The sequence below is a fragment of the Myodes glareolus genome, chromosome 12, assembly GCF_982192425.1.
Source record: "Myodes glareolus chromosome 12, mMyoGla1.1, whole genome shotgun sequence".
Lineage (NCBI taxonomy): Eukaryota > Metazoa > Chordata > Mammalia > Rodentia > Cricetidae > Myodes > Myodes glareolus.
In genome coordinates this window covers 15140723-15166117 of record NC_142037.1, presented here as the reverse complement: position 1 = coordinate 15166117, position 25395 = coordinate 15140723, and the positions used below count along the sequence as shown (strand labels likewise).

The 25395-nt window shown below is 40.2% G+C and overlaps 1 protein-coding gene across 2 annotated transcripts in view; it reads left to right on the top strand.

The window, feature by feature from the left end:
• Window positions 1-210: 210 nt before the first annotated feature.
• LOC148120131 (ankyrin repeat domain-containing protein 55-like) overlaps window positions 211-25395 on the top strand; it is a 48989-nt gene continuing 23804 nt past the window's right edge. Inside the window, exons 1-2 of one of the 2 annotated variants that reach the window (XM_087911999.1) lie at window positions 22547-22827; window positions 24902-25019. In XM_087911999.1, coding sequence (XP_087768125.1) covers window positions 22571-22827; window positions 24902-25019 — 375 coding nt within the window. In that variant the 5' untranslated portion in view covers window positions 22547-22570. Of the gene's footprint in view, window positions 326-22546; window positions 22828-24901; window positions 25020-25395 lie in introns of those variants that run through there. The other variant, XM_087912002.1, reaches the window with a different exon arrangement.

The window sequence follows — 25395 nt, the reverse complement described above, 5'->3', positions numbered from 1 at the left end:
GAGGTGCTCGAACTTGGCCGCGGGGTGAGCCCTTGGAGCCGAAGGGTGAGGGCTCAACTTAGTTGAGGGAAGTCTGGGCGTGAGGAGCGGTCACAAGCATAGGCCTCTCAGACTTGGTTGCCCTGGGCCATGCCCGAGATGCAAGACCCGGGTCAGGCAAGAGCATCCGTAGCCAGGCTTTGGCGTGGCCGCCGATCCCACCCTCCGTGGATCAGCGTTCTCCTGCTACCAACTTCAGTGGCTCCTGCTGGGACTTTGCTCTGAAGGACAGGGTCTCGGAGGGGACATCGCAGGAAAGAGCACTCTGGTACAGTGGATCAGTCAGGTAAGCACTGCATGCCCTGGCAGTCTTAGGGCATTTTCCCACGCTTTCTCTGGGGAGGTGGTGTGGCTAATGCTCAGAAAACTGTATTCAGATCCTCAGCTGGGGCCCTAGTGCATACCCAGCTAGTTGCTGCTTTTGGTACATAGAACCCCCGGAATGCATGAAACAATGTAGAAAACCCTGTTTTCTTCTAGTTGAGAAACTGTTTACCCCCATTCCCACCCCATCTTGCCTCTGAAAGATTGAGTCACATTAAGTTTCTAGACCCTCTGTGAATTCAGGAATTCACAATGAAAATTGGATTTTAGTGTTCGGTCTTTGCTTTTCTACTCCGTACTGAAGCTATTTTGAGAGTTCATTGTTAAAGTGATGTATCTTTTTTAGCTTACTACCGTCACTCCCTTATCACCCCCATTTATTTCCAGAAGTCGCTCATTCATGTTTTTAAACCATTCCATTTTCTGAGTCTGGAGAAGTGCTCCAGCTTTTGAAAGGGCATTGTCTGTAGAGGCGTTCCCAGGAGCTGAGATGACCTGAGATAAATCGGTGTCATTTTGTACACTTTCATTTCTTGGGGATTTACAGACTGCATTAAACACGTGCCTTCTTAAGTTTTGAGTGCATTCAATTCCCCTGCATTTCGTAGACTGGAGTTATGCTGTGGTGATGATTCTGTTTTAATTCCCGAAGTGGATCTAGCTTAAGTATCCTTTCATTCATATTGAAACACAATGGTCATGTCATTTCATGTTAATTTCAGATGAATCTCTTTGGCATCTGTTAACGTTTTCTTTGAAAAATACTGCAAATGATATTTTGATTTCTTTTCTTTTTTATTTTTCCATTCAAAAATTTCCACTTCCTCCCCTTCTCCCATTCCCCTCTCATCCTCCCCCCCCATTCAGTCTTAAGAGAGGGCAAGGAACCCTGCCCTGTGGGGTGTCCAAGGGGCTCCCCCATCCATCCAGGCCCAGGAAAGTGTGCATCCAGATAGACTGGATCCCAAAAAGCCAGTACATGCAGTAGAAACAAGTCCCAGTGCCTTTATCAATGGCTTCTCAGTCAGCCCCCATTGTCAGCCTCATTCCTAAGTCCGGTTTGATCACATGCTCATTCAGAGCTGGTCCAGCTGGATTTGGTGAGCTCCCATTAGAACAGGCACACTGCCTCAGTTGGTGGACCAACCCTTCGCGGTCCTGACTTCCTTGCTCGTCTTCTCCCTCCTTCTGCCTTAAAACTGGACCTTGGGAGCTCAGTCCATTGTTCTGAGGAGGGTCTCTGTCTCTACTTTCATCCGTGGCTGGACAAAGATTCTATGGTGGTATTTGAGATAATCATCAGTGTGATAGTAGGGCAAGGCCAGTTCAGGCAACCCTCTCCTCTGCTGTTCAAGGACCTAGCTGGGGACATCCATCTGTGGACACCTGGGATCCCCTCTAGAGCCAAGTCTCTTGCCAACCCTAAAATGGATCCCTTAATGTAGGTTACTTCTTCCCTGCTCCTATATCCGCCCTTCCTCCATCTCCTCTCTCCCACTCCCCCAAGCTCTTGCCAGTCCTTCCCTTCTCCCTTCCCTCTCCCCCTCTCCCCTTCCGACAACCTCAACCCCATCCCTTCCCCCACCACTATGCTTACAACTTTTGCCCTGCAATCTTGTTTGCTTCCAATTTCCAGGGGGATCTATACATATTTTTCTTTGGTTTCACCTTGTTATTTGGCTTCTCTGGGCTTGTGAACTATAGGCTTAATGACCTTGGTTTATGTCTGGAGTCCACAAATGAGTGAGTACATACCATATTCATATTTTTGGGTCTGGGTTATCTTACTCAGAATAGTGTTTTCTATTTCCACCCATTTGCATGCAAAATTCAAGATGTCATTGTTTTTACTGCTGAGTAGTCCTCTTTCTGTACTTTCTGTATTCATTCTTTCTGTATCCATTCTCTCATTGAGGGACATTGTTTCCAGGTTCTGTTATTACAAATAATGCTGCTATGAACATAGTTGAACAAATGCTTTTGTAGTATGACAGGGCATCTCTTGGGTATATTCTTAAGAGTGGTATTGCTGGATCCTGAGGTCGGTTGATTCCGAACTTCCTGAGAAACCGTCACACTGATTTCCACAGTGGCTGCACAAGTTTACATTCCCACCAACAATGGATGAGTGTCCTCCTAACTCCACATCCTCTCCAGCAAAGGCAATCATTGTTGTTTTTGATTTTAGCCATTCTGACAGGTATAAGATGGTATGTCAAAGTTGTTTTGATTTTCATTTTCTGATAGATAAGGAAGATGAACATGACCTTAAGTGTCTCTTGGCCAATTGAACTTCTTCTGTTGAGAATTCTCTGTTCAGTTCAGTACTCCATTTTTTAATTGGGTTAATTAGAATTTTAAAGTTAATTAAATTATATTTTTATTTTTTGATTTATTTATTTATTTTTTATTTATTAAGAATTTCTACCTCCTCCCCACCTCCCATTTCCCTACCTCTCCCCACACTCCCCATCCCCCTCCCTCTCCAGTCCTAAGAGAGGGCAGGGTTCCCTACCCCGTGAGAAGTCCAAGGTTCTCCCCCCTCCATCCAGGTCTAGGAAGGTGAGCTTCCAAACAAACCAGGGTTCCACAAAGCCAGTCCATGCAGTAGAATCAAACCCCAGTGCCATTGTCCTTGGATTCTCAGTCAGCCCTCATTGACAGCCACATTCAGAGGGTCCAGTTTGATCACATGCTCCATCATTTCCACTCCAGCTGGCCTAGGTGAGCTCCCATTAGATCAGTCCCACCGTCTCAGTGGGTGGACACGCACCTCATGGTCCTGACTTCCTTGCTCATGTTCTCCATCCTTCTGCTCCTCATTTGGACCTTGGGAGCTCAGTCCAGAGCTCCAATGTGGGTCTCGGTCTCTATCTCCATCCATCGCCAGATGAAAAGGTTCTATGGTGATATGTAAGATATTCATCAGTGTGGCTATGGGACAAGGCCAGTTCAGGCACCCTCTCCTCTGCTGCCCAAGGAACAAGCTGGGGACATCTCCTTGGACACCTGGGAACCCCTCTAGTGTCAAGTCTCTTGCCCACCCTAAATGGCTCCCTTAATTAAGATATTTACGTCTCTGCTCCCTTATGCACCCTTACTCCATCCTAATCATCCCTTTCCCCCAAGCTCTCCCAAATCCTCCCCTTCTCCCTTCTCCCTCCAATCTCCCCTTACACCCACCCCACCCCCATGCACCCAACTTTTACCTGGTATCTTGTCTACTTCCAATATCTAGGAGGATAACTATATTATTTTCTTTGGGTTCACCTTCTTATTTAACTTCTCTAGGATCACGAAATATAGGCTCAATGTTCTTTAATTATGGCTAGAATCCACTTATGAGTGAGTACATACCATATTCCTCTTTTTGGTTCTGGGTTATCTCACTCAGTAAAGTGTTTTCTATTTCCATCCATTTGCATGCAAAATTCAAGATGTCATTGTTTTTTACTGCTGAGTAAAACTCTAAAATGTATATGTTCCATACCTTCTTTAACCATTCTTCTATTGAGGGGCACCTAGGTTGTTTCCAGGTTCTGGCTATTACAAATAGTGCTGCTATGAACATAGTTGAACAAATGCTTTTGTAGTATGATAGGGCATCTCTTGGGTTTATTCCCATGAGTGGAATTGCTGGGTCCTGAGGTAGGTTGACTCCCAGTTTCCCAAGAAACTGCCACACTGATTTCCAAAGTGGTTGCACAAGTTTACATTCCCACCAACAATGGATGAGTGTTCCCCTCTCCCACATCCTCTCCCGCATAGGCTCTCCTTTGTGTTTTTGATTTTAGCTATTCTGACAGGCATAACATGGTATCTCAAAGTTGTTTTGATTTGCATTTCCCTGATGGCTAAGGAGGTTGAACATGACCTCAAGTGTCTTTTGTCCATTTGAATTTCTTCTGTTGAGAATTCTCTGTTCAGTTCAATACCCCATTTTTTAATTGGTTTAATTAGAGTTTTAATGTCTAGTTTCTTGTGTTCTTTATGTATTTTGGAGATCAGATATTTGTTGGATGCGGGGTTGGTGAAGATCTTCTCCCAGTCAAGAAGGTAGCCTTTTTGTCTTAATGGCAGTGTCCTTTGCTTTACAGAAGCTTCTCAGTTGCAGGAGGTTCCACTATTCAATGTTGCCCTTATTGTCTTTGCTACTGGGCTTATATGTAGGAAGTGATCTCCTGTGCTCATGTGTTGCAGGCTTATTCCCACTTTCTCTTCTATCAGGTTCAGTGTGGTCAGATTTATACTGAGACGTTTAATCCATTTGGACTTGAGTTTTGTGCATGGTGATAGATAGGGATCTATTTTCATTCTTCTGCAGATTGACTTCCATTTATGCCAGCACCATTTATTGAAGATGCTTTCTTCCTTCCATTGTATAATTTTTGCTCCTTTGTCAAAAATCAGGTGTTCATATGCTTGTGGATTAATATCCGGGTCTTCAATTCGATTTCATCGGTCAATGTCTCTGTTTTTATGCCAATACCAATCTCTTTTCATTACTGTAGCTCTGTAATAGAGTTTGAAGTCAGAGATGGCAATGCTTCCGGAAATACCTTTATTGTATAGGATTTTTTTTTTTTGGCTATCCTGGGTTTTTTTGTTTTTCCATATAAAGTTGATTATTGTTCTCTCAAGGTCTGCAGAGAATTTTGTTGTGATTTTGATGGGGATTGCATTGAATCTATAGATTGCCTTTGGTAGAATTGCCATTTTTACAATGTTGATCCTACCAATCCAAGAGCAAGGGAGATCATTTCATTTTCTGGTGTCCTCTTCAGATTCTTTCTTCAAAGCCTTATAGTTCTTGTCAAATAGATCTTTCACTTCTTTGGTTAGAATTACTCCAAGATACTTTATGCTAATTGTGGCTACTGTGAAAGGTGATGTTTCTCTGATTTCCCTCTCTGATTCTCTATTCTTTGTGTATAAGAGGGCAACTGATATTTTTGAGTTGATCTTGTGTTCTGCCACATCACTGAAGGTATTTATCAGCTGTAGGAGTTCTTTGGTAGCGTTTTTGGGGTCACAGATATACACTGTCATATCATCTGCAAATAATGAAAGTTTGATTTCTTCCTTTCCAATTCAAATCCTCTTGATCTCTTTATGTTGTCTTATTGCTGTTGCTAGAACTTCAAACACCATGTTCAAGAGCCTTGTCTTGCTCCTGATTTTAGTGGAATGGCTTTGAGTTTCTCTCCATTTAATTTGATGTTAGCTGTTGGCTTCCTGTATATTGCTTTTATTATATTTAGGTATGGTCTTTGTATCCCTAATCTCTCCAAGACCTTTATCATAATGGGGTGTTATATTTCGTCAAATTCTGTTTCAGCATCTAATGAAATGATCATATGGTTTTTTCTTTCAGTTTATTTATATGATGAATTACATTGATAGATTTTTGTATGTTGAACCAGCCCTGCATCTCTTCGATGAAGCCTACTTGATCATAATGGATAATTTTTTCATGTGTTCTTGTATTTTATTGAGAATTTTTGCATCAATGTGCATGAGCAAGATTGGTCTGTAATTCTCTTTCTTGGTTGTGTCTTTTTGTGGTTTTGGTATCAGGCTAACTGTAGCTTCATAAGAAGAGTTTGGCCATGACTCTTTTGTTTCTATTATGTGAAACACATTAAGGAGTATAGGTATCAGCTCTTCTTGGAAGTTCTGGTAGATTTATGTATTAAAACCATCTGGTCCTGGACTTTTTTAGGTTAGGGGTTTTTTTATGACAGCTTCTATTTCCTCATGACTTATAAGTCTATTTAAATTCTTCACCTGGTCTTGATTTAATTTTGCTATATAGTACTTATCTAAAAACAAGTCCATTTGTTTTACATTTTCCAACTTTGTGGCATAGAGGCTTTTGTAGTAAGACCTAATGATTCTCTGAATTTCCTCAGTATCTGCTGTTATGTCCACCTTTTCATTTCTGATCTTGTTAATTTGCGTGTTCTCTCTCTGCCTTTTGATTAGTTTGGATAGGGGTTTGTCAATCTTACTGATTTTCTCAAAGAACTAGCTCTTTGTTTCATTGATTCTTTGAATTGTTTTCTGTGTTTCTACTTTGTTGATTTCAGCCCTCAGTTTGATTATTTTCAGACTTCTACTCCTCCTGGGTGAGTCTGCTTCTTTTTTTCTAGAGCTTTCAGCTGTGCTGTTAAGTCTCTAATGTGAGCTTTCTCCATTTTTCTTAATGTGGGCACTTACTGCTATGAACTTTCCTCTTAGCACTGCTTTTATAGTGTCCCATAGGTTTAGGTATATTGTGTCTTTACTTTTGTTGAATTCAATGAATACTTTAATTTCTTTCTTTCTTTCTTTTTTGACCCAGGGGTTGTTCAGTAGTTGACTGTTCAGTTTCCATGAGTTTGTAGGCTTTCTGGGGGTAGAATTGTTGTTAAATTCTAACTTTATTCTATAGTGATCCAATTAGACACAGGTAGTTACTAAAATTTTTTTGTATCTGTGGGTATTTGCTTTGTACCAAATATGTGATCAATTTTCGAGAAGTTTTCATGAGATGCTGAGAAGAAGGTATATTCTTTCCTATTTGGGTGGAATGTTATATAGAATTCTGTGAAGTCCATTTGATTCATTACCTCTTTTAGTTCTCTTATTTCTCTGTTAAGTTTCTGTCTGGTTAACCTGTCCATTGGGAGAGAGGAGTGTTGAAATCTCCTACTATTAGTGTGTGGGGTTTGATGTATGCTTTGAGTTCTAGTAATGTTTCTTTTACATATGTAGGTGCTTTTACATTAGGGGCGTAGATATTTAGGGTTGAGACTTCATCCTGATGAATTGTTCCTCTTATGTGTATATAGTGTCCTTCTCCATCTCTTCTGATTGATTTTAGTTTGAAGTCAATCTTGTTAGATATTAGAATAACCACACCCGCTTGTTTCTTAGGTCCATTTGATTGAAAAATCTTTTCCCAACCCTTTACTCTGAGGTAATGTCTGTCTTTATTGTTGACGTGTGTTTCTTGTAAGCAGCAGAATGTTGGATCCTGTTTTCGTATCCATTCTCTTAGTCTGTGCCTTTTTATAGGTGAATTGAGTCATTGATATAAGTGATATTAATGACCAGTGGTTGTTAACTCTGGTTAGTTTTTTTTTTGTGGTGGTAGAGTTTGTGTGTTTCCCTTCTTTGAGTTGTGCTGGTGGAGGGTTGTTAGATGTTATTAACTATTATGTTAACAATTGTTGTTAAACAATATCAATAAAATTAATGAAATATTAATAAAATATTATTAATATTAACAAAATATTAATAAAATTAATAAACATAATGAAAATTATGTTAACTACTGTTAAAGATGTTGCTAACTATTATGGGTGTTGTTGGTTTCCTTGGGTTGTGGTTTTCCTTCTAGTACTTTCTGTAAGGCTGAGTTTGAGGGTACTTATTGTTTAAATTTGTTTTTCTCATGGAATATCTTGTTTTCTCCATCAATGGTGAAAGAAAACTTTTCTGGGTATACTAGTCTGGGCTTGCATCCATGGTCTCTTAGTGTCTGCAGCACATCTATCCAAAACCTTCTGGCTTTCAAGGTTTCCATAGAGAAGTCAGGTGTAATTCTGATCGATTTACCTTTACGTGTTACTTTACCTTTTTCCCTTGCAGCTCTTAATATTCTTTCTTTATTCTGTATGTTTTATGTTTTGATTATTATATGGCAAGGGGATGTATTTTTTTATCCAATCTATTTGGTGTTATGTTTGCTTTGTGTGTGTGTGTCTGTGTGTGTGTGTGTGTGTGTGTGTGTTTGAGACATATAGTTTAATTTTTCTTTTTTTACAATTCTTTATTTACTTATTTATTAAAAATTTCCACCTCTTCCCCATTTCCCATTTCCCTTCCCCTCCCCCCAATCCTCCTCCCCTCAGTCCCCCTCCCCCTCCCTCTTCAGTCTATAAGAGCAGTAGGGTTCCCTGCCCTTTGGGAAGTACAAGATCCTCCCCCCTCCATCCAGGTCTATGAAGGTGAGCATCCAAAAGAACCAGGCTCCCACAAAGTCAGTCCATGCAGTAGAATCAAAATCCAGTGCCATAGTCCTTGGATTCTCAGTCAACCTTCATTGCCAGCCACATTCAGAGTGTCCATTTTGATCACATGCTCCATCACTCCCAGTCCAGCTGGCCTTGGTGAGCTCCCATTAGATCAGTCCCACCGTCTCAGTGGGTGGGCACACACCTCGTGGTCCTGACTTCCTTGCTCATGTTCTCCATCCTTCTGCTCCTCATTTGGACCTTGGGAGCTCAGTCAAGAGCTCCAATGTGGGTCTCGGTCTCTATCTCCATCCATCGCCAGATGAAGGTTCTATGGTGATATGCAAGATATTCATCAGTGTGGCTATGGGACAAGGCCAGTTCAGACACCTTCGCCTCTGCTGCCCAAGGAACAAGCTGGGGACATCTCCTTGGACTTCTGGGAACCCCTCTAGAATCAAGTCTCTTGCAAACCCTAAAATGGCTACCTTAATTAAGATATTTACTTCTCTACTCCCTTATGCACCCTTCCTCCATCCCATCCATCCCATTCCCCCAAGCTCTCCTGTATCCTCTCCTTCTCCCTTCTTTCTACCAACGTCCCCTTACATCTACCCTCACACCCCTGTGCACCCAAGCTTTCCCTGGCAATTTTGTCTACTTCCAATATCCAGGTGGATAACTATATAATTTTCTTTGGGTTCACCTTCTTATTTAGCTTCTCTAGGATCATGAATTAAAGGCTTATTGTCCTTTAATTATGGTTAGAATCCACTTATGAGTGAGTACATACCATATTCCTCTTTTGGGGTCTGGGTTATCTCACTCAGTAAAGTGTTTTCTATTTCCATCCATTTGCATGCAAAATTCAAGATGTCATTGTTTTTTTACCGCTGAGTAAAGCTCCAATGTGTATATGTTCCATACCTTCTTTACCCATTCTTCTATTGAGGGGCACCTAGGTTGTTTCCAGGTTCTGGCTATTACAAATAGTGCTGCTATGAACGTAGATGAACAAATGCTTTTGTAGTATGATAGGGCATCTCTTCGATATATTCCCAAGAGTGGAATTGCTGTGTCCTGATGAGTGTTCCCCTTTCTCTACATCCTCTCCAGCATAGGATTTCATTTGTGTTTTTGATTTTAGCTATTCTGACAGGCATAAGATGGTATCTCAAAGTTGTTTTGATTTGCATTTCCCTGATCACTAAGGAGGTTGAGCATGACCTTAATTGTCTTTTGGCCATTCGATGTTCTTCTGTTGAGAATTTTCTGTTCAGTTCAATACCCCATTTTTTAGTTGGTTTAATTAGAGTTTTATTGTCTAGTTTTTTGTGTTCTTTGTATATTTTGGAGATCAGACCTTTGTCTGATGAGGGATTGGTGAAGATCTTCTCCCAGTCAGAAGGTAGCCTTTTTGTCTTAATGACAGTGTCCTTTCCTTTACAGAGTCTTCTCAGTTTCAGGAGGTCCCATTGATTCATTGTTGCTCTTATTGTCTGTGCTACTAGGGTTCTACCTAGGAAGTGGTCTGCTGTGCCCATGTCTTATAGACTACTTCCCACTTTCTCTTCTATCAGGTTCAATGTGTTCAGATTAATATTGAGGTCTTTAATCCATTTGGACTTGAGTTTTGTGCATGGTGATAGATATGGATCTACTTTCATTCTTCTACAGGTTGACATCCAGTTATGCCAGCACCATTTGTTAAAGATGCTTTCTTTTCTTCCATTGTATACTTTTTGCTCCTCTGTCGAAAATCAGGTGTTCATAAGCTTGTGGGTTAATATCAAGGTCTTCTATTCAATTCCATAGGTCGAGTTCTCTGTTTTTTTTTTTTTACCAATACCAAGCTGTTTCAATACTGTAGCTCTGTAATAGAGTTTGAAGTCAGAGATGGTAATGCCTCCAGAAGTTCCTTTATTATATAATATTGTTTTGGCTATCCTGGGTTTTTTTGTTTTTCCATATAAAGTTGATTATTATTCTCTCAAGGTTTGTGAAGAATTTTGATGGAATTTTGATGGGGATTGCATTGAATCTGTAGATTGCTTATGGTAGAATTACCATTTTTCCTATGTTGATCCTCCCAATCCAATATCAAGGGAGATCCTTCCATTTTCTGGTATCCTCTTCAATTTTTTTCTTCAAAGACTTAAAGTTCTTGTCAAATGGATCTTTCACTTCGTTGGTTAGAGTTACTTCCAGATACTTTATGCTGTTTGTGGCTATCGTGAATGGTGATGTTTCTCTGATTTCCCTCTCTGCCTCTTTATCCTTTCTGTATAGGAGGGCCACTGATCTTTTGGAGTTGATCTTGTATCCTGCCACATTACTAAAGGTGTTTATCAGCTGTGGGAGTTCTTTGGTAGAGTTTTTGGGGTCGCTTATGTACACTATCATATCATCTGCAAATAATGAAAGTTTAACATCTTCCTTTCCAATTTGAATCCTCTTAATCCCCTTATGTTGTCTTATTGTTATTGCTAGAACTTCAAGCACTATATTGAAGAGGTATGGAGAGAGTGGACAGCCTTGTCGTGCAACTGATTTTAGTGGAATGGCTTTGAGTTTCTCTCCATTTAATTTGATGTTAGCTGTTGGCTTGCTGTAAATAGCTTTTATAATATTTAGGTATGAACCTTGTATCCCTAATCTCTCCAACATCTTTATCATAAAGGGATGTTGAATTTTTTCAAATGCTTTTTCAGCATCTAATGAAATGATCATATGGTTTTTTTCTTTCAGTTTATGTATTTGATGGATTACATTGATAGATTTGCGTGTGTTTAACCAGCCGTGTATCTCTGCGATGAAGCCTACTTGATCATAATGGATAATTTTTCTATTGTGTTTTTGGATTCGGTTTGCCAGTATTTTATTGAGAATTTTTGTGTCAATGTTCATTAGTGAGACTGGCCTGTAATTCTCCTTTTTGTTTGTGTTTTTGTGTGGTTTTGGTATCAGGGTAACTGTAGCTTCATAAAAAGGATTTGGCAATGACTCTTCTGTTTCTATATTGTGAAATTCATGGAGGAGTATAGGTATTAGCTCTTCTTGGAATTTCTGGTAGAATTCTGCATTGAAACCATCTGGTCCTGGGCTTTTTTTGATAGGGAGGTTTTTGATAAGAGCTTCTAATTCTTCGCAACTAACAGGTCTATTTAGATTCTTTACCTGATCTTGGTTCAACTTTGGTATATGGTACTTATCTAAAAAACATGTCCATTTCTTTTACATTTTCAAAGTTTGTGGCATACAGGCTTTTGTAGTAAGATCTAATGATTCTCTGAATTTTCTCTGTGTCTGTGGTTATGTGCTTCTTTTCATTTCTGATCTTATTAATTTGCGTGTTCTCTCTCTGCCATTTGATTAGTTTGGATAGGGGTTTGTCAATGTGATCTGCCAGATTTCGTTCCTTTGAGTACCCTTTTGGGTTAGTCCCTGCAGGTAGCGGTGTTTGGTTACATAAAGAGCAAGTACAGCATCTCTTTAGAATCTCCTTAGCTTGTTGCCATGTAATGGAAAACTCTTTCTTTAAACCTTTGTTATTGATGTGATGCTTTTAATGATATCCTGAGGCCTGTAACATGCTTCCAATCAATAATTGATCAATTTCTGCTTTCCCTTGTGCTAGAGAACCTGGCAGATCCATATGGGATCAGATGTGTGTTATGTACATCAGACAAAGCCTATTCCTCATCATGTCTTGTACCTGAACAAACAATGAAGTCAGTTCTGTATCATCTGGTATAAATTCAGCAGTTTTAAAATGCAAGATAACTCTTTCTGCATATTGTGAATCATTAACTATATTAAGAGGCTCTTTAAAATCCCTTAACACCATAAGAATGAAATATAATTCTGCCTTCTGGACAGAATTATAAGGTATTGTTCCACCTACTCATTTCGTCTGATTTGTAACCTGCCTTCCCTGATTTATTTCCATCAGTATAAAATGTACTGGCTCCAGTTATTGGAGCATCACATACAATTCGAGGAAGAATCCAAGAAGTTCCCTTTATTAGGTTGAATCTATCGCTTTTGGGATCATTGCTATTAATTTCTCTCAGAAAATTAGCACAAGCTCTTTTCCATGGTTCATTGTCTTTTCATACCCTTTTTATTTCATCAGTAGTGAAAGGCACTATAATATCTGCTGGGTCTACACCTGCTAGTTGATGAAGTCTCAGTTCGCCTTTTATAATTATTTCAGAGACCTTTTCTACATAAATTGTTAATTTTTATTTGGTTTGTGTGATCAAAAGTTCCATTCAATAAATAATATGGTCCCTCTGCATTAAAATTCCCATAGGAGATATTCTGGAAAGCAATATAACTAGAATAAAATAAGATTTGGATTCACCCTATATACATGTGCCTCCTGTAATTTTTCCTCATCCATTGTCAGTTCCTTTTCTGCTTCAGTTGATAATTCTCTGGGACTATTCAAATCTTTGTCACCATCTAAGGTTTTGTTTAAATGAATTAGTAGATCAGGTGTTATCCCAACATCCTGTTGTAGACTGGAAATGTCTCCTAACAATCTTTGAAAGTCATTAAGAGTCCGTAACCAGTTTCTCCTAATTTGTGCCTTTTGTGTTCTAATTTTCTGTAAACCTCTTCTGTAACCTAAGTAATTAACAGAATCTCCTCTTTGAATCTTTTCAGGAGCAATTTGTAATCCCCATCTAGGCAAAACTATCTTAACTTCCTCAAACATTCTTTCTAAAGAATCTATGTTTGAATCAGATAGCAAATATCATCCATGTAATGGTAAATTATAGACTTAGGGAATTGCTTACATATCATTTCCAATGCCTGACTTACAAAGTAATGACACAGGCTGGGACTACTCAGCATTCCCTGTGGTAGGACAGTCCACTGGTATCTCCTAGTAGGCTGAGAATTACTATAAGTCAGCACTGTGAAGGCAACTTTTTCTCTATCCTTTTCTTGTAAAAGTATAAGGGAAGAAGCAATGCTTCAAATCAATAACTATAAGAAGCCATCCTTTGGGTACCAGAGAAAGCAGAGGAATTCCAGACTGTAGAGGGCCCATAGGTTGAATTATCTTGTTGACAGCCCTTAGATCTGTCATCATTGTACATTTACCAGATTTCTTTTGTTCTTTATTAAAAATTTTCACCTCCTCCCATTTCTCTCCTACTCCCTCCACTTTCCCTCTTCAGTCTTAAGAGCAGTCAGGGTTTTCTGCCCTGTGGGAAGTCCAATGTTCTCCCCCCTCCATCCAGGTCTAGGAAGGTGAGCATCCAAAAAGACTAGACTACCATAAAGCCATTCTATGCAGTAGAATCAAAACTCAGTGCCATTGTTCTTTTCTTCTCAGTCAGCCTCATTGTGAGCCACATTCAGAGAGTGCGGTTTAATCACATGCTCATCAGCCCCAGTCCACCTGGCCTTGGTGAGCTCTTATTAGATCAGTCCCACCATCTCTGTGGGTGGACACACCTCTCGTGATCCTGACTTTTTTACTCCAGTTCTCCCTCCTTCTGCTCTTCATTTGAACCTTGGAAGCTCAGTCCAGTGTTCCAATGTGAGTCTCTGTCTCTATCTCCATGGATTGCCAGATGAAGGTTTTATGGTGATATGTAAGATATTCATCAGTGTGGCTATGGGATAAGGCCAGTTCAGACACCCTCTCCTCTGCTGCCCAAGGAACAAGCTGGGGACATTTGCTTGGAATCCCTCTATAGTCAAGTCTCTTGCCAACCCTAAAATGGCATTCTTAATTAAGATATCTACTTCCTTGCTCCCATATCCACCCTTCCTCCATCGCAACCATCCCATTTTCCCAGCTCTCCCCAATTCTCCCCTTCTCCCTTCCCTCTCCTCATCTCCCTTTACCCCTACCCCACCCCAAATCCCCGTGCTCCCACCTTTTGCCTGGCAATCTTGTCTACTTCCAATATACGGGAGGATAACTATATGGTTTTCTTTGGGTTCATCTTCTTATTTAGCTTCTCTAGGACCAAGAATTATAGGCTCAATGTCCTTTGTTTATGGCTAGAATCCACCTATGAGTGAGTGCATACCATATTCATCTTCTTGGGTCTAAGTTATCTCACTCAGTACAGCGTTTTCTATTTCCATCCATTTGCATGCAAAATTCAAGATGTCATTTTTTTTTACCACTGAGCAAAATGCTAAAGTGTATATGTTCCACAACTTCTTTATCCATTCTTCTATTGAGGGGCACCTAGATTGTTCCAGGTTATGGCTATTACAATCAGTGCTGCTATGAACATAGTTGAACAAATGCTTTTGTAGTGTGATTGGGCATCTCTTGGGTATATTCCCAGGAGTAGAATTGCTGGGTCCTGAGGTAGGTTGACTTCCAGTTTCCTGAGAAATCACCACACTGATTCCAAAGTGGTTGCACAAATGTGCATTCCTACCAACAATGGATGAGTCTTCCCCTTACTCTACATCCTCTCCAGCATAGGCTATCATTGGTGTTTTTGATTTTAGCTATTCTGATAGGTGTAAGTTGGTATCTCAATGTTGTTTTGATTTGCATTTCCCTGATCACTAAGGAGGTTGAGCATTACCTTCAGTATCTTTTGGCCATTTGAACTTCTGCTGTTGAGAATTCTCTGTTCAGTTCAGTTCAGTTTTTTTTTAATTAGGTTAATTAAGTTTTAATGTCTAGTTTCTTGAGTTATTTATTTATTAAAAATTTCCACCTCCTTCTCACCTACCCTCTTCCTCCCCCTTCCCACCTTTCCCTCCCTTTCTAGTCCTAAGAGCAGTCAGGGTTCCCTGCCCCGTGTGACGTCCAAGGTCCTCCCCACTCCAAGGGTACCCAGTTTTCTTGTTAACCTTATAATGACTCCCATTACTTGTACCAGCTGCTAATAAATATACTCAGTGTTGTATTAGAATAAAAATTAATGAGCAGAGCAGAGTCACCTTCACGAATACAAGTGCCAAAATACTAAGAAAATGGTCAAGCAATAGAACTTACAGATTCTCCCAAATATCTTAGATTGAGTATAACCAAGAAATTGAATGACTTGTACAATGAAAACTCTAAACTTCATGAAAGGAAATAGAAAAAGATACAATAACCTAGAAAGCCTTCATGGTTTTGGATTGGCAGGAATAATATGGTGGAGACGGCCATTCTAAAAAAATTAATCTAGACACTCTATTCAATCCCAACAATTCTTCACAGTATCTAGAAATCAATCTTAAATTTCATATTTTAATACAAAAGACACAGATTAGTCAAAGCAATCATGAACAGCAATAATATTGCCTGAGGTATTACCATCACAAATTTCCAGTTATACTACAAAGATATAGGAATTTAAAGAGTATGACATTGACATTCAAATATCATTGCCTAATGAAATATTAGTAAGAATCTATACATAAATTTGTACTCATATATCTATATGTCATTTAACTAAAGAGAACACGGTGCAACTCAGGGAATTGACAGCAATTTTACAAATCATGCAGATCAATTCAAATAGGTGTAATGAGAAGAATGAATCTCATTCCTTTATGTAGACCCAGCGCAGAAGTCATCTCGATAAGCATCAAGGGCCAGAACCTAAAACCTAATACCATGAATTTGACAGAGGAGAATATAGGGAATAGGCATGACCTCTTTGATAAAGGAAAGGAATTTCTGAACAGGATCCCATAGACTTTGAAAACAAAAACTTAATAAATCAGACCTTGTGAAATTAAAGTTTATGTATAGCGAAGAACACCATTACTTGAGTTAAGAGGAAGATACCAGCATGCCTAAAAATCTCACCAGCTCCATATCAGAGAAAGAGATAATACCTAGAATGTGTAAAGGCAATTAAAGTATTATCTATATAAAAAAACAAAAATAAGGGGTTGGATAGATGACTCAGCAGTTAAGAGCACTGACTGTTCTTGCACAGGACCGAGGTTCAATGCACAGCACCCACATGACTGCTCACAACTGTCTGTAACTTTACTTTCCAGAACACAACACCCATGGCCAAACACCAATGCACATAAAATTCAAACAGAAAAATAAAACAAAAACCAGAAAGTAGGGGGAAAAATGTTGAGCTGGTGCCTAACTAGAAACTTCAGCAGTACTCACTGTGTTCATGATATGCACAGTATGTGCATGTGCATCAGAAGAGAAAGGTAAACACTAATACCAACAAACTGTAAGTACTGCGACTGAAAATAATGACTTGCCTGTAAGATATTCTGGTACAACAGTGGCACGAATGTTATTGAAGTAACTAACCAGTCTGATTGTATTTAAGGAGACTTCATGAAAAGGAACACATGCCTGACACTGCTAAGATAGCCAAGATCCCAAGAACAGATAAGTCATGAACCTAATGGAAGACCCAATACTATTATTCTGCCAAAGCAGCAAGCCAATAAAATGACTGTCATACCCATTGATCTGTGCTTCAGTCAGCCCTCCTTAGAGAAGCATCTTCCTAAAGGAGATGGAAACTAACACAGAGACCCAAAAGTGTAAATGTACAGAGTAAATGTGTGCCCAAATTTAAGTGGGATGTCTTCTGCAAAGCCTTCCTCTTAAGCCAGAGTTATCTCCATATTAAAGGAGCACAAGGATTGTAAAGCCAGGGGTGATGCATTACTCCAGTGAAAGAGTGTCTTCCAGAAAGGACACTACATAGAAGAAATATTTTACAATCAACTTTCCAGGGAAAAAGAAAAGGAAAATAGTACAGAATATGTGAAATAATACGAAGGAACCAATAGGATCTAAGTCAATAAAGAATTACCCATTTAGAAACAAAAATTGCAAAGTTAAAAATGTCCAAAATACATTTAAAGTGATCTTGCTTTTTCTGGGATGAAAAGAATACATCAAATGTTTTCTTCACTAGCAATTCTGCAGAAGCATCCCCATCCTAAAGGGGAAAATACTCTAGCCAAAAATGATCCTGCAGCTCCAGATTCTGGAAACAAGAACAGATTACAGCCAGAGTCACTGGATAGAAATAATAAAAGATGGTCAAGGTCAATATAGCCACTTTAGAGCAATCAGAACAAGGGTGATATTAGCAATATAGCCAGTACCCTGTGTACTACACAGGATTTCTCTTTACTCAGAGTTTTCAAAACTCAATATGCAAGTGTCAATTCAGGTATTTTATTACTGCATTTTCTGCATCTAAGTAAGTATGAAATATTAGTCACTTCACAAGACAGATGTGATATTTGACTTACACTGACACTAGAGGTATGACAGGATCTACTCTGACTTTACTGTGTCAACTGTACAACTGCAGGATGCCCTGTGCACTCACTGGGTTTTGGTCAACAGACTCTAGGTGTGAAGAGAAGTATAAAATGTCATGCATTCCCCAGGAGGTGCAATACAGAGACTTGGAACTTGAGCAGGGATAATCCACTAAAAGCATACATGTTTCTGTGTGACCACAAAATCCTGAAACTAAACCATTTTTCTTTTAGAGGTTAGGCAGATAACAGGCTTATAACAGCAATATATATATATATATGCATACATATACATATTCAATGTAATCTTCAGTAGTATTCAGATGACATTTTCCAGAGATAGATGGAACAACAAAGCTACAGCTACGTGCAAATTCAAATCTCTCCTGGAAGACAGCACTATGAAAATTAGACCACATTTGGAGAGATCACAATGAATGGAGTCTGCATATGCTTTAAAGTTGTCAAATAAAGTCACCACAGCACTGTCAGAAGAATCTCTGTCCAAGGAGAGCAAAGGATCCAGATGTGAAACAATGGAGCTAGAAGCCCAGGATCTCAGCAAAGATAAAAGTTGCATTGTTGAGGTAGTAGCTTGTCACCCTTTGCCCAAAAATCAAAAAGCACTTGAACCCATGTCACCTCTTTGCTCTTCCCTCAGGAAAAGTGTGTTTTCTCGACCTGAACTAACCCATCCTTATCAATTAATTTTTCCAGTTATTCATCCTCACCTATCCTTTCTCTGTAGCTTTTCACCAGATGTGTACTTTCTCACCTCTGGCTGTTTGCAGGTACTGCCTCTCTCTGTCTTTCTGGCTTGCTTTGCCTTCACTGTTCTCCACCTTAGAGCCTATAGTGCTGGCCTAAGTCTAACACATAAGCCTTCTGTGTGCTCCAGTAGTTCCCTGTACTACACGTGCATAGAATGTGACCAGTGTGGACATTCTGTCCATCTGATTTGGAGGGTTATATCATATGGTTGCTGAATAGTGACTCTTGTCATGAGTCTACTGCTTGTCCTAGTACATGGTTGTTGACTAGATAACAAAGGGAAACTATCTGGCATTTAGCTAGCTTATAATAATGTCTGGATGCAACCATAAGCATATTGCATTCTTCTCGTTTTGTAATGTAGGGGTACATACATCATTTTATTCTCAACTGTGAGTGGTGCTCTCAATCTGCCTTACTGACTTATGCTAACTTAATTCTAAAGTCTTTGAGATTGAGCATATTACTCTTGCTTTTGTGTCTAGGTTCTGCTTGAGTGCATCCTTGCTCCTTTTAAGCTCCCCCTTAAGAATCAGTATGCAATCAGACATTCACAATCTACGTCAGGAAGAATGGAAACCATATAGAAATTTTAAGGAAAAGCATTTTCTGAACGATGACAAAAATTTACTGAAGTGTTTGCATATTTAAAAGTTTTCTATTAAAACACACTAATTTGAAATCATTCATTTAAAGCTCTTTATGGTATCAGTAGCTTTTTGGTGGATTTTAAAAGTGACAACCAGTCCTTCTGCCCAAGTGCTACCCCCTTAAATATTATTCATATCACTAAATATTTTGGTAGAGAGCAAAAACAGTTGAGTAATGGTTTACCTGCATTTTTCTCATCTGTAAAACTTTCATGCTGATCTCTCACCTACCCTCCATTAACTTCTCATAGCCAATAAGCAGTGATCCTCCTTGCCCCCCCCTCTCTCTCTCTCTCTGTGTGTGTGTGTGTGTGTGTGTGTGTGTGTGTGTGTGTGTGTGTGAAAGACAAGGGAGATATGTAGAGGTCAGAGGACACCATCTGGGAGTAGGTTTAATTCTCCTATTATGAATTCCAGGAATGGAATTCAGGTTATCAGACTTGTATGAAAAATGGTCTTAGGTGCTGAGCCATTTCAATGGCCATTTTCCTATGTTTTCTTTCCATTAAAAAATAAAAACAGAAGTGTTTCTAATATTCCTCTCCCTCCCTAAATAAGCAAATGTTTGTACAATGCTAGCTAGTAGTGAAAACATAGGACTGTGCATGCAGCTTGGGGGTAGTGTGAGTTTGCCTCATACATGTAAGGCTTCAGGTTCCCTCTCTAACAATGAAAAAAGCAACAACATTTTAAAGTAACTAAATATTTTTTCAGTACAGTCAGTAATTGTATAATGCACAAGGACCTGATGATCAAGTCCATGCCTTTCTTATTTCTTTGGGCCCAGAAGAAATCATTATATATCCCCTGCTCTTTGATTTATTCCCATGTGTTGTGTGTAGTCATAGATAGGTCTATAGGGAATTTTCTTCAGAATGTATAGATTTCTTATAACTCAACACTAGAATGACAGCCCAGTGACACAGAGGGCAATAAATGGATCTGAAGAGAAATTGTGTTAGTATTCAGACACACCCTGTCACAGCACCTCACACCATCTGCATGGCTGCATAGCAAATGGTATCTTGTCCCCTTAAGAGACCGTCTGCTTACTCTCAGTCTCTCTAGTGCTCTCCCTCCCTCCCTCCCTCCCTCCCTCCCTTCTTTTCCCCTTCACTCTTTTTCTCTTTTTCCCCCACTGAGGCAAGCAGATCTCAACCTCTTTTCCTTCTACCTCCTCCCTCTCTGTCTTTCTCTGTCCCTTCCTCCCATCCCTTCCTCCCCACTACACCTCCTCTTTTAATCAAATTTTGCACTCAATCTCCATCTACATGGCATATTTGTCTGTCCCTTACCAGCCGTAGTTTGAACCTCACCCACATGCCACGTGACCTGGAAAGATTTCCAAATGTCCCACTGGCACACTGGAAGATGTTCAACACTATCAGCCATCAAGTGTTGCAAATCAAATTTCAATGAGAAGATACTTGATATCATCGAGATGGTGAAAATACAAAAGATAAGTCAATCCTGGTGATACATCTCTGCAATTCCTGCACTTGGTAGAGGAGTGTGTGTGTGTGTGTGTGTGTGTGTGTGTGTGTGTGTGTGTGTCATATGAGGTTGAAGCTAGACAGCAAAATAGGGTCTAGCAATTGAAAAGCAGATGTAGCATGCTTTGGATATAAGTCACAGGTAAAGCACTTGTCTAGCATGCACAGGTGCTGGGGCACATGTTGGGGTGTAAAGATACCAGAGAACAGGAACCTACTACATTACTGTTGGAATGTAAATTAAAATGGTGCAGTCACTAGCACCTGAGCTTTTATATAAGAAAAAAGAGAGAAACCCCTATTACCTACTGCTTGATGAGTAGGTAAACAAAGGGTGGTGTGTTAATACAGTGGTCTAGTTTCTAGTCATGGAAAGAAGTAGAGAATTGATACATCGTATAACATGAATAAATATCACAAACATTAAGCTCAGTTGAAAGTAGCCAAAGTACTGAAGAATAGGACACTTCTTTATCAGATTATTTGATTTCTCTTATATACCCAGAATGAGACACTTGAAACAGAAAGTTAGATTGGTAACTAATAGGTGGTGGGGGTCTGGAGAAATGAAGAGTAACTACTAATGAATAAAGGGTTTTTTCTTGAATGACAAAAATATTTTAAAAGTAAATAGAATGATGGTTGCATAATTTTAAGAACATAAAAAAACATACTGGGTTATATACTTGAAAAGAGTGAACTTACTACATAAATGTATTACTTCTCAATATCTATAGATCACATTTATTTCATGTCTATGTATGTTTTGTCTGCATACATGTGTGTTCACTCTGTGCATGTCTGGTGCCTGCAAAGAGACAAGAGGGTGTTGGATCCTCTAGATATAAATTTACAGGTATCTGTGAGCTTCCTTACATTTGGGTGTGATTGTAGGTTGAAGGGTTTGTGCTGAGAGGTGTTGAGGACTATTTTTCTCCTCCTGGAGCGTGCAGAGTACCTTCCAGTACAGTGAACTGTGGTTAGTAGGTAAATAATGTAGTTAGACATCAGTTCAACTTCTCCATATTCAGTGACAGAAGTGTTACCTCCAGAAACAAGACCTTAACATCAGGTTGTGTGAGCAACCAAGAGCCTTGGCAATAGCCTGTGCTATTTGGTGGTTTCCATGGGTCCCTTTGGTTAATGACTCAAGAGGCTGTAACCTGTTCCTGGCACTGGAGGTTTAATTTGGTGGCACATGATATCTAGTTGAAGTCTTCTCTCCCCTGTTGTTTTTGTCTCCTTGTGAATTCCTTTCACATGTGTACAGGAAGCTTCTGAGGGTAGTTGCTGTCCATATAGATTTTTAAAGACCTTCAGTATTTGTTGTCCCTCTCCATTTCCCCTCCTTTACCTTTCTGTTCCATCTCCCTTTCATTAAACCACCCAACTCTAGTTTTTCTCTATAGCTACATAACACTATAGATTTTTTTCCTTTCCTTGAGAGATAGTGTCCTCCCTTCTGGTCCCTTACTAGGTTCCATACCTCTGTGGGTATTCAGAATTGAGATTCCCATATCAGAACCAAAACACCCTTAAAAGAGAAAACATAACAATATTTGTCTACATGTACTGAGCACTGTATGCTTTTGTCACTGGAGTCTGACCTGGGCATGCACAGAACACACACATGGTGCTCAGTTGCTGAGTACCATTGTGAGCTCACAGTGCATCACTATGCCCATAGAATTGTGTTGCTAAGAATGAAGCAGAGTTCAGCTCACACTGAACCAAGGATCTGCCCAAGCAGGACGCTTATTTGGTTCAGTGGGGATACTTAGTCATTGTTTTGGATCATTTACTTTTGGGTTTGTGAGGGTGTGGGTGGCTAAAGGGGAAGGCAGGGAGGGACAGTAGGGCCAGGAGGGCTGGGAGGGCCAGGAGGGCTGGGAAGGCAGGGAGGGCCAGGAGGGCAGGGAGGCCTGGGAGGGCAGGGAGGGCAGGGAGGGCCAGGAGGGCAGGGAGGGCCGGGAGGGCAGGGAGGGCCGGGAGGACAGGGAGGGAAGGGAGGGCAGGGAGGGCCAGGAGGGCCTGTGGAGCCTTGAGGCTCAACATGTCGGAGGATTTTGAATACAATGCTTTTACAGTTAGAGCCCCTCGGCGGCGGACTCGCTGGTACACCCGCCTGTGGCCTGCCTGCCTGGCTTGTGGGTGCTTGGGTCAGAGAAGGCAGCATTTTCCCCTTAATTTAATTGGTTATGATCCCGTGGGGAGGTTTCAAAGGGCGGCCAGTGTGGGTGATCTGGCTCTAGTGGAGCGATACATGAATGGCAGAAAACATCATGTCAATGAATGCGACCAGAGGGGCAGGTAATGGGGCCTGGGGAGGGGGGAGGGCCAGGGGGCAGAAGGGGCAGAAACTGTAGGGGACAGTCAGGGTATACCAGGGAGAAACATACCTTCCAGATCTGCAGCCTGAGGGAGGGCAGATGTCATGCTTAAGGCTCTTCTTTCATGGAGACCTCTGGGTTTTATACCTGCTTTAGGCTCCTAGGCACCTGAAACCTGCACACCTTGGAAGGGCAGCTCCTAGGCTTTCTTTAAGAGAAGCAAAACAAAGAACTTCAGTTAGTTTACAAATCCCTTTACATTGTCTCTTTTAGAGCACTTTATTGGGGGCTTTAAAGGAATTTAGCTAAGAAAACCACATACATCTTTTTATGTGTACACTTACAATTTTTAGGTTTGAGTGTTTTGCCTGCATGTATTTTCAGTGTACTGCACAAGCATAGGAAGAGGGTGTTGGATCTCCAGGAACTGGAACCATGGACAGTTGTGATCTGCTTTGTGGGTGCTAGGAATCAAACCCAGGTCCTCTGCAGGAAAAACTAGCACTTGTAAATGCCAAGCCATCTCTCCAGCCCTTATGTATATGGTTTTAATGCTGTTATATGCAACACAGAAAATTGTATCATAAGATAAATTTTCACATATTAAGTCAACTCAAAATCAAAGAAACCCACAAAGAATCACCAAGAAATCTTATGTCTGTTTCATGCTTGCTGAGGAATCTCATAAGGAAAATTTCAACTTGAACTATAACTCTATCCCCCGGCCCCTTATATACATGTTGTGTGTGTTTGGGTACATATGTGAAGGCTAGCGGTTGACATTCTCTTTGAAAATTTCTTTTCATCCTATTAAAAAAAATCACATGTGTGTGTTCACTTGTGGCTCACACATGCCCACTAAGTGTGTGAAGATCAGAAGAGAACTATTGACAACTGTGTTCTGCCACCTTGTGGATTCTGGGCATTGAATGTAGGCCATTGGTTCTGCCCGTAGGTGGCCTCACGTGATGAACCACCCTGTGGTTCCTCCACTTCAGCTTTTTAGACAGATTCTCTCACCCAAATCCCCACTGTGTTTGACTGGTAGTCTTGGAGTATACTGATTGACCTAGACTTGCTGGCAAGCACGCTTTGGATATCCTCCTGTATCCACATCTCCAGCACCAGTTTCTCAAGGTGCTGGGGGTTCTGAAGTCGGGGTATCAGGCTTGCAGGGCGAGTGATTTCCCAACTGAGTTGTAACAAACACTGCAGCCCTCTTTCCTTGTCCTTGTTTCTTATTTCTCAATAGATTATAGGCAGGAAACAATGACCCTCAACCGTAGATTCTCCATAAGAAGTTATTTAGTCTGTCGTTATTCAGTCTTCCAAATTAGAGCTTCATACAAATAATAGAACAGTAAATTATTGTTTCAAAGTATTTTTGCTTAATAACTGTATTCTTTAAAAACACTGAATTTTCCAGCTGTATTTATCCATTCTGCCAGTCCACTTATTCCCTGCATGTAACTTAGATATCTACTGTACAGCATACAAATCTACTAGCTCTCAAGACCCTCTCATTCTTAAAATATTACATTTGTCCAGTCAGCTTTCCTGACGTTCTATAAATTTAAATATTGAAAACAATGAACGATGCTCAGTTGAATCCCTAGTATTTTTTGTCTTAAAGCTTTTTGAAAATCAAAGCAAGGGAGCTATGATACCATAGGTTATCTCCTTCTGGAATGATTTGCTCAGTTTTTTTTTAAAGTTACTTATTTATTTATTTATAAAAATGTCCACTTCCTCTCCTCCTCTCAATACCCTCACACTCCACCCACTCCCTCTCCTCCTCCCTCTCCAGTCCTAAGAGCAGTCAGGTTTTCCTGCCCTGTGGGAAGTTCAAGTTCCTCCCCCAATCCCTCCAGGTCTAGGAAGGTGAGCATCCAAACAGACTAGATGAACACCTGAGAAAAGAAATAAATAAATAAGAAAATTTTAGTTTCTTCTCTTACATCAGAAGGAAATGCACATTGGTGTCTACTATTTACACTTGAGTGTGCCTTTACATAATAATCTGTAATTTCCTAAAATGTCCTCTCAATTTGTAGGAGTCCACTACATTACGCCTCTGCCCATAATCATCCAAACGTGGTAGAGTTGCTATTATCCAACATCTGTATCAATATTAATATGAAGGATGATGAAGGCCGAACACCATTAATTAAGGTAGCTATCGGGAAACACTTTTCGTATAAAATGGATTAGAAATTATCCTTGTTTGTTTTTTGTTGCTGTGATGAAACACTGGCCCAAACCATCTCAGGACAGGAAAGGTTTATTTGGCTTACAATTCCACATCACAGTCAGTCATGAAGGGAAACCAGGTCAGGAGTTCAATCAGGACCTGAGGCAGGAAATGAAGCAGAGGTCATGGGGGGATGATGCTTTTCCATGGCTTTGTCCAAGACTTGCTCAGATTTCTTATACTACTCTGGACAACCTTCCCAGTCATGCCACCACCCCTAGGAAGCTGTGCCCGCCCATATCAACCTCAATCAAGAAAATACTATACAGGCTTTCCAGAGTCCAGTCTGGTCGAAGC